Source organism: Trachemys scripta, chromosome 12, assembly GCF_013100865.1.
Source record: "Trachemys scripta elegans isolate TJP31775 chromosome 12, CAS_Tse_1.0, whole genome shotgun sequence".
Lineage (NCBI taxonomy): Eukaryota > Metazoa > Chordata > Testudines > Emydidae > Trachemys > Trachemys scripta.
Genome location: NC_048309.1, coordinates 44,940,224 through 44,950,678, shown reverse-complemented (window position 1 = coordinate 44,950,678; position 10,455 = coordinate 44,940,224). Strand labels below are relative to the sequence as shown.

The window sequence follows — 10,455 nt, the reverse complement described above, 5'->3', positions numbered from 1 at the left end:
TGAGGGAGGTTATACAGTGGCTGCAGCGGCACTCTGTGATCCTGCTGCCATTCCTGAAGCTCCACCATATGCCGGAGCATGTCCGTTTGACCACGCAGCAGCCCCAGCATTGCAGCCTGCCACCTCTCATCTTGAGCGTCCCTCATGACCTCACATTCACTGGCATCTTTCCTGTACTTAGATACCATGTCCTTCCACTCATTCAAATGAGCTCATTCATTGTGGGTGCATTTCATGATTTCCGAGAACATACCTTTCATATAGAACTGGAAGGGACCCCAAAAGGTCATCAAGTCCAGCCCCCTGCCTTCACTAGCAGGACCAAGTACTGATTTTGCCCCAGATCCCTAAGTGGCGCCCTCAAGGACTGAACTCACAATCCTGGGTTTAGTTGGCCAATGCTCAAACCACTGAGCTATCCCTCCCCCCCTCATGTCCTCTTTCTCCTCCGCCTTATCTGAGATAGCCTTCGGGATGGAGGAGGGAGGCTTGAAAAATGTGCAGCTGCTGGAGGGATGGAAAAAAAGAGAGAAGTTTTTAAAAAGATACATTTTACAGAACAATGCTTATACTCTTTCACGGTGAACAACACTATTCACATTACATAGCACATGTGATTTCAGTACAAGGTCGCATTTTGCATTTTAATATTGAGTACCTGTGGCTTTGGTGTTAGAGATCACAGATGCAGGTCCGGGCAACAGAATTCGGCTTGCATAAGGCCATGGTAAGCCATTGTCTTTCGGCTTCTACGCCCTCCTTTCCCACATACCAAGCAAAGCCCATTGAGTGCTGTGGTTTTCCTGTTAACCTTCAGCAGCAGAAAACAAACTAACCCTGTGTGGTGTTGCAGTGGAATCCTCCCCCATCCAATTCTCTGGGATGATTGCTTTATCCCTCCCCCCACCGTGTGGCTAGTATCAAGGATAATACCTGCAGAAACCAAACTAACGCCCACCCTGTCCCGCCATGAATTATCTGGGATGATCGCTGTACTCCTCCCCACACTGCATGGCTGGTATTAGTCCTCTTGTTAAGTCTGCGCCCTTTTTATCTGTATAAAATAAGGTAGTGTGAGTCTTGCATGGTGCTCACATTATCTAAATGTATTAGCAAACAGCTGTGCTAATAAACAAAGTAGTCTAACAAATTGTAAGTCCTACATATAACTTTGACAGTGTAATCTTATACTAACTAATTTGACTTCAGTGAAGCTAGTTCAGATTTCATGATTTCATAAACATATTGCACCCTATGTTCTCAAAGAGACAATTTTGTCATCAGTTGATTATGTCTACAAAGAAACTCAGAATGAAATCACAGTCAAGTTGCAATGATGGACATTTTAATCCTTGGTGAATAAGCTCCACACAATCAGTTTCTTCCATGCAGCTTTCATCTCCTTGTTCCTCATGCTGTAGATGATAGGATTCATCACTGGAGGCACCACGGAATAGAGAACACCCACCACAAGGTCCAGACCTGATGCCGAGCTGGAAGTGGGTTTCAGGTAGGCAAAGATGCAAGTGCAAATTAACAAAGAGAACACAGTGAGGTGAGGAAGGCAGGTGGAGAAGGCTTTATGCTGGCCCTGCTCAGAAGAGATTCTCAGCACAGTTTTGAAGATCTGAACATAAGACACGATTATAAAAACAAAGCAATTTAATGCTAAAAACACACCTAAGGCAATAGCCCCAACTTCAGTGAGGTATGAATCAGAGCAGGTGAGCTTGAGTAGCTGGGGGATTTCACAGAAGAACTGGTTGATGACATTGGACTGGCAGAAGGGTAACCTGAAGGTGTTCCCGGTGTGCAGGGCAGAGTAGACACTACCAGCAATCCAGGCACTGACTGCCATTTGGACACAAGCTCTCCTGTTCATCACTCTCTCATAGTGCAGTGGTTGGCAGATGGCGACATATCGGTCATATGCCATGATGGTGAGTAAGGCAAGATCAGTTGCAGTGAAGAGGAAAAAGAGAAAGACTTGGGTGACACATCCAGGATAAGAAATCACCCTGGTGTTCATGAGGGAATTGGCCATGGATTTGGGGATGGTGACTGAGATGGATCCGAGGTCTAAGATGGACAGATTCACCAGGAAGAAGTACATGGGGGTGTGGAGATGGTGGTCGAGGGCTACGGCTGTGATGATGAGAAGATTCCCCATCAGGGCTGCCAAGTAAATCACCAGGAACACCACAAAGTGCAAAATCTGCAGCTCCCGAACATCAGAGAATCCCAGGAGAAGGAACTCGGTCAAGGTGGTTTGGTTGGACATTTTCTTTCTCAGTTCATTGTGTGATAGCTGTGGAGGGAAGGACAAAGACAGTGGGTGAATTACAGAGACAGAGGGAGTGGCCCTGATTTCCCACAACAATATGATGTGAGTGTCAACAATGCACGGCACTCATCACTTCTATTAACTAGGATTGGTGAGTTATCATATGAATGTAAATTGGTGCAGTTCCCTTAAAGTTAATGGAGCTGCATCAGTTTGCATCATCTGAAGATCTGGCTCATGATGTGGCTTAATAAAATGCCGTGTGAAGGATGGAGCAAAGTACAATCCCAATTCATCCATTCTAGCCAAGATGGATCCCTTATTGCTACAAACAGCAGGCTCTGGACTTGGGCAACACTGCCTGATATCCTCTTGGAAATATGAGATGGACTTGGCATTGTATATGACTGCTCACCTGTAAGGATTTCACTGCAACACCACATAGATGGCCGGCTGCCTGCAAACATATTGATTTATGACACCAATTCCTGACTGCATTTCCATCTGTGTGTACTGATGGGCTAGCAGCATCGCTTCTCTACCTCTCTGCTGTGTCATTTATCTCTGTCACTTTATGGGTGTGTGGGTCAGTGGCCGTAAGGAGAGTTGGGTTTTGTTCTTGGCTCTACCACTGAACTGCTCTGTGACCTTGGGCCAGTGACTTCCCCTCCCTGTGCCTCTGTTTCCCCTCCATCCATTTCTCTGCCTTGTCTTCTTGGACTGTGAGTTCTGTGGGGGATGAGCTGTGTCTTATTATATGTATGTTCACTGTCCTCATTTACAGGATTTGTGTTTAGTGGGCAGCACCATGGGACAGAGGATATGGTGCTAGCACAGAATATCTCAGTTCTAATCCCATTGACATCCTTTATGTCCTTGGGCAGGGATAAGAGAAACAGGCTTTGGCTGGGACTTCAATTCACTGTTCTCTATCTAAGGCGCTAGTATGTTTAATACCTATGATGTTGGCTGCCAACTTTGCTGCTTACTCAGTTTTACCATTCAACAAGTATCCCTTTGAAATAGAAATAAACACAGTTGCAATAGAGTAACTGGGTTCAAATTGTACTATTACACTGCTCTACAGCCAAAATGCTTCTGAAATAACTGTAGTCAAACTTTACTAATTCTGAGTCACCGAGAACGAAAATGATGGTTAAAATTGTTGATTGGCTCTAGTTTTCAAGCGATGCTATTGGGTCAGTATATACGACCCTTGACTTGGGAATGGAGGAGGATAAGTGAGTTAAAAAGGGAAGGGATCTAAATTTAAACCAGAAATGACTAAAATACATCTTTGACTGGATCTATGAATAAATCTATGACTGGGTTTGGACAGTACTTGCTTTTTAGGCAAAACAATGAATGATGCAATCTGAAGCTGGTATTGCATCATACATGATATGAATTGCATCATGTTATTCGTAGAAGTCATGGATGATGCAATCATAACAAAGCTTACATCACTCTGCTGAACAAATTGCCCTATATCAGCTCTAGAAATCATACAGTGTCGTGCTCTCTTATTTGTCAGTGTTTGATTTTGTCCCATACTTCTTCATGGAAGGTGATCTTGTAGCCTGCAACAACATCAATGGAGTGAAGGCAGCCCTCAACATCGTTCACGATCCAGATGAGTGGAGACTATTCATTGATTCATCGAAGACAAGTCTTAAAGCTGTTTTACTGCATAAGAGCAATGTTTTGCAATCAATTCCAGTTGGTCATGCAGTCCATATGAAGGAAACCTATGACAACATGAAACAACTTTTGAGGTGCATAAACTATGACCAACATCAGTGGCAGCTTTGTGGTGATTTGAAGGTTGTTGCTCTCTTGCTTGGTCTGCAGACTGCATACACAAAGTACTGCTGTTTTCTCTGCGAATGGCATAGTCATGCAAGAGATTCCCATTACATCAAGAAAGATCGGCCACTCCGACAGTCATTGGAGCCTGGGAGGAAAAGTGCTCAGCATCCACCACTTGTTGAATCAAGGAAGATTTTGTTACCACCTTTACACATCAAGCTGGGTTTGATGAAGAACTTTGTCAAGGCCATTGACAAAACACAAGCAGCTTTCAAGTACCTCTGTGGAAAATTTCCAAGGTTAAGTGAAGCTAAGATAAAGGAAGGTGTCTTTGTTGGTCCTCAGATTCGTGAACTTCTTCGACATGATGCATTTGACCATGCACTGCGTGGCAAGGAAAAGACGGCATGGAAAGCCTTCCAGTTAGTGGCAATAAATTTTCTCGGAAACAACAAGGCAGACAACTACAGGTTGTTGGTGGAAAACCTCCTCAAGGCATACAAAAGCCTTGCTTGCAACATGTCACTAAAGATAGATTTTTTGCACTCTCATCTAGATTTTTTCCCACCGAACTGTGGAGCAGTGAGCGACGAGCACGGCGAGCGATTTCACCAGGACATTGCAACAATGGAGAAACGCTATCAGGGCAAATGGAGCCCATCAATGCTTGCAGACTATTGCTGGACAGTGACAAGAGATGCTCCATTTAATGAATACAAGAGACAAGCCAAGAAGCACCAAGTAGGCACTGAATAGGACTAAACTATGTACAGAATAGTTTTTTGCCTTTTGTGTCATAATAAATTTTATTTATATAACCCTTTTGCTGATTTTTAAAATAAACAGGATAGGTGAAATATTATCCTGTAAAGCAACCATAAACACATGAAAAGACCTAGGTTTACAATTTATGATTAAAACTCTATTATCTACACAATATACATAGACATAAAGTGTAAAAACTTAAATATCATAGAAACAGTAGCCAATCTGTTGTTTTAATTGTCATATTTGAATTCAGCACATCAAAATACACAATAAATAGCACATTTTATCTCTGAAGCAGACAACTTCTCAAAAATTGTAGACCAGTGTTATTGGACTATATCAGTGTTCCTACCCCCGTTGAAATCTACATATCCAATCTGGGGTATTCAGACATTTTCAGTTTAAATTATTTCAAAGCAACACTCGATTTTAAACTGAGACATGTTCCAAAGAAGTCTCTGCTATTCTTGAAAAACAACATATGTATTGGAAAAGTCGAAACTTTTTTTTTTTTTTAATTCAATGACAATGTTTCGGTTTTAAGCAGTTTACCTGTAATTTTCTGGTTCTCAATGAACAAAAAGAAAAAAAAAATTTGGTTTTCACAATTTCTATGAAAAGAAAACTGTTGTCTGCTGGGGAAAAAAAACTCTGAGGAGCTCTAAATGTTTAATTAAATTATATTAAATGTTTTGAAGAATTCCAATTGTAACTCACTATTATGTAACTATTATGAAATTTGCCTGTTATATTAATATCCAAAGATTTTTAATTGCAAATAGCAAACTTACTGTGTTGTCGCTATGGAATATTCTCCAATTTGTTATGCATTTGACACTCCACTATGAGGATTTTTCAATCATTGCCTGTTTGTGTACCTGTGAATAATGCCCCCTTTACTGATTTATCCAGCTGCTGTTTCTCTGCCCCTTCACCATATTTCCTGAGATGCTGGGTCTTTTTGTAGTTCCCAGCAGACAGGGACCCACTCCACAGATGGGAGCTCCCTGCTCCCCTCCTCAGACAGGCTTGGCTGAGAGGTGAAGCCTCTCCAAGCTGTAAAACAAATCACAGCTTCTGCAGTCTTCAAACATGGGCCCAACTCAGTATGTGCTTGTTGGTGCTGAACTCTCACTGGAAGTCTATAGGAGTTTCATGTCAAACATGATCACACCTCAGTATGTGATTGTTCTGTGGATAAATAGCTGAACTCAGAAACCAGGGCTGTGAGCCCAGCTCTGATCTCACCTCAGGAGCAAACCACTCTGACATTCTGCCCTAGTCGATCCTAACCCCACAGAAGGGGAACAGTACCTGCCCTTGATTTCACATGATAGCAGTATGCCTGGAAGGACCCTTGGCTAAAAACAAGGCAGGGCTGATGCCACACACGAGTCCCAAGGAGATTAAGGAATAGAATATGCATTTGTAACCCAGACATGTGACCCACAATAGCTCAGAGCCCAGTGGCATCAGTGCCCCAGACAGCCTGGAATAGCCTGTTCCTTCATTAACGCCACATAACCAGCTCTGAGAGAGCAGAGACATTTTTCCCCCTACGTGGTATAAGCAGCTCTTGGGATGCAGCCATCAGAGGAACCCACAGCTCAGGCTGCTCTGGCTGTTTGATGTTGGTCACAGAGAAGCAGCCAGAGGCAAACACTAAAATCTCAGTGCAACGTCCTCAGCCCATGTAAATTGATACCGTTTTGAATAGTTTGGGCTCTTTAAGCCAAGTGGAGATGTGGCCTTTTGATTTCAATGGAGCTTCTTTGATTTACATTAGCTGGGGACCTGGCTCTAAGACGTCCATGGAAGCATGTCCATTTTCACCAGCTGGGGAATCTGGCTTCATTAACTTTGCTGGTACTACTGCAGATCTACACCAGCTGGGGATCGGGCCCATAAACAGTTTCAAATCTATATTCTTTGCCTGCAAATCTGATATGAGAAGACCAAAGTTCCAAACCCGTCTGCACTTTCTTTGATCTTAATCCAAGGGATTATTTGCAGGGATGGAACTTTTAATGGTTACAGAGTGGTTAATTCCTACTGGGGACAGAACTGTGGAGAAATTCAGTGTTGCAGAGATCTTCTCAGTTTATCTGAAAATCTGGCTCAAGATGTGGCATGATAAAATACAGTATGAAGGATGAACAAAGCACACCCAAAGTCACGAATTCTAGCCAAGATGACCCCGCTCTTAGTCAGACAGCAGGCTGCAAACTTGGATGTGGAGGTAACATACAGAAAAGCTAATGGTGCCTGATTTCCACTTTCCAGGGAAATATGACATGGACTCACAAAGCATCCCATATGACAGCTCAGTTGTAAGGATTCCACTGCAATACCACTTCCAAAACTGATTTGTGGCACCAAAGCCCAGCTGCATTTCCATCTCTCTGTGATGAGGGGCTAATAGCATTACTCAGCTAATTCTCTGTTGTGTCATTTACCACTGTGATCTTATGTCTGTGCTGTATGGGTCAGTGGCCATCAGGAGATTTAATTTCTATTCCTGGTTCTGCCACTGACGTGCTGTGTGACATTGGGCTGGTCACTTCTCCTGCCTATGCCTCTGTTTCCCCTCCATCCCTTTCTCTGCTGTGTCTACTTTGGGTTTAAAATCTCCGGGGCATTGGCTGTGTCTTACTATGTGAGTGTGCTGTCTGTTAGCAGGTGTCAGTGTGGGACAGAGGTTATGGTGCTAGAGCAGGAGTGCTGGGGTCTAGTCCCGTTGCCCTCCTTTATGTCCTTGGGTAGCGACAGGCTTTGGCTGGGGGCTTCAGCTGTCTGTGCCTAAGTCTAAAGGTGCCTGCATGTCTAACTCATATTCTGTGGGTATCAACTTTGCTGTTTACTTAGTTTTACCATTCTGCAAGTAACTGTTTGAAACAGCAAATTAAACATGATTCCAATAGAGTGAATGGGTTTGTAATTGTGGGGTTATTGGAGAATATTAATGTTAGCATCCTGGCTTAATTATAGATTTCCAATCTGGGCTAAATTTTCAATCTGTTTCCAATCTGTTTGTTTTCAATCTAAATTTGCAATCTGTTTAAATTATTCCAAAGGAAAACTGGATTTTCAATTGAAAACACTTTCTTGGGAAGTCTTTGTTATCCATACACACAACATATGTATTGGCAAAATCAAAACATTTATTTTTTTCAAAAAATTCAGTGATTTTTTTCCAGATTTTAGCAGCTTTTAACAGCAATTGTTTGGTACTCGATTCACAAAACCAAAAAATGTTTTGGTTTCCACGATTTCTATAAAAATATATTTTTTTCTGCTAAGAAAAAATGAGCTCTAGATGTTTTATTAAATGATTGTAAAAGTCTTAGAGTTTCAATGTAATTCATTGTTCTATTATTACATTTCCTCCAGTATTTTAAAACCCAAACATATTAACTGAAATAGAAAACTTACAGTGTTGATCTTTGTGGAATGTTTCCCAGCCTGAGAAGGATTTGACAATCCACTGCCAGGATTCTCAGTCATTGTCTGTCTCTATATCTCTCAATAATGCCCCCACCACTGTGTTATCCAGCAGCTGTTTCCCTGCTTCTTCACCATATTCCCTCAGAGGCTGGGTCTCTGCAGTTCCCCACAGACAGGGAGCCACTCCACAGACGACCACTCCCTGCTCCCCTCCTGGGGCAGGCTTGTTTGAGAGGTGAAGGACTAAATAGGATGGGGGATTGAAAGCCCCTCCGAACTCTGGAGCTGATCCTGTGTTGTGTGGGATTCAGATTTGATCACAGCCCAGGATGTACCTGCCCTGGGGTTAAATAGCTGAATCTAGTCTCCAGGGCAGTGAGCCCAGCTCTGATCTCACCTCGGGAAGAAACCACCCTGATAAACAGTCCTAACCAAACCTAACCCCCCCAGAGAAGGAAATGACCCACCCTGAATCTCATATGATGGCAGCATCCCTGGAAGGACTCTTGGCCAGAAACAAGGCAGGGCTGAATGACAAGTGACATCCCAAGGTGACTGCAGAATAAAATATGTATTTGAAGCACAGACATGTGACCTACAATAGCTTGGAGCCCAGTGGCACCAAAGCCCAGCTGGCCTGGAATAGCCTGTTCCTTCATTAACACCACATAAACAGCTCTCGGAGAGCAGAGATGTTTTTCTCCTGCATTTCCTCAGCAGCTCTTGGGATGCAGCCACCAGAGGAACCCACAGCTCAGGCTGCCCTGGCTGTTTGATGTTGGTCACTGAGAAGCAGCCAGAGGCAAACACTAGAAGCTCCTAGCTACGTCCTAAACTGGTGTAAATTGATACAGTTCCATTGAGTTCTGAGTAGTTAGGGCTGTTTATGCCAAGTGGAGATGTGACCCTCTGATTTCCACAGAGCTACTATGATTTACACTAGCTGTGGATGAGATGCTTACGGACTATATAGTTTTCACCAGCTGGGGAATTAGGCTTCATTAACTCCATTGGAGCTACTGATGATTTACACCAGCTGGCGATCTGGCCCATTCTTCAGTTTCAAATACATATTTTTTGCCTGTGAATCTGAAGAGGAGACAGAAGTTCCTAACCAGTCTGCACATTCTTAACTCTTTGCCCGCTGGGATTAATTTCAAGAATGGAACTTTTAATGGCTAAGGAGCATTTCTTTCCTACTGGGGAGAGAACTTTGGAGGAATTCAGTATTGCTTTGATTTTCTGTATCTGATTTTCAATATCTATTTGGATGAATGGAACCACTTCTTTCTTTCTTTCTTTCTTTCTTTCTTTCTTTCTTTCTTTCTTTCTTTCTTTCTTTCTTTCTCAGCAATTATATGTTTTCTTCCTGAAGACATCACTAAAATAAAAGACTCATTAGGCTGCAGGTGCAATGCTATATGACATCTTAAAAATTTTTATTTCACATTGATTGTAGGAATGACAGAGAGACTGAACAATTACAAAGGGTTAGATCCTCATCTGGTGTAAATCAATTGTAGCTCCATTGGAGTTATGGGGGTCAAATCCACGAACCACCCCCACACAAGCCTTGCGTAAATCTGCCATAATGCAGTTACAGTCAATGAGACCAGATCTCTGGATGCTGTAAATTAGCATGGTGGTATGGAGCTATTCCAGTTGACATGACCTCAGTATATGTACCATGATGCCTAGTTTTATGTTTGTTCCAGTATATGAGATTCTCATTGCATAGAACCTCAATCCCATTTTAATAAACAAAATATTCTAAAATCTCGAGATTATAATTCATAGAGAGAAATCTGTGAAATGTGCTCCCCGAAGGTAAATTGGCTGATAAATATATAGACACTAGGTCTGGGGCCCCTAGGTAAAATGAGAGTGATGGTGAGGGATCAGAGACCGGGAAAATGCCCAGTTTGAAACACCCAGCCAGAGGAAGGATCTACTCCGGCAGGAGGAGGGCCACCTTAGATGCACCCCTGGAGAAAGTGGGGAGAAATGATGCCACGTTTGTAAAATACTGGGTTCTATCTCCCAGAATTGTCCCATCTGTCAACTAATGGTGAGAGCAATCCTGGAGCAGCAGCCTGCCCCTCAACCTTATGTAGTTATCTTTGTGACTGGTTCAGGGTCTCGGCACATTC

General features: G+C 42.8%; 1 protein-coding gene across 1 annotated transcript; it reads right to left on the bottom strand.

Moving 5' to 3' along the window:
• Window positions 1-1,345: 1,345 nt before the first annotated feature.
• LOC117885955 (olfactory receptor 14A16-like) lies at window positions 1,346-2,281 on the bottom strand. Its single transcript, XM_034787538.1, has one exon. The coding sequence runs from the start codon at window positions 2,279-2,281 to the stop codon at window positions 1,346-1,348; it is 936 nt and encodes a 311-aa protein (XP_034643429.1).
• Window positions 2,282-10,455: the final 8,174 nt, after the last annotated feature.

Bases quoted from the DNA above. Each gene is read 5' to 3' on its own strand.
- LOC117885955 (XM_034787538.1), bottom strand. From the start codon at position 2,281: ATGTCCAACCAAACCACCTTGACCGAGTTCCTTCTCCTGGGATTCTCT.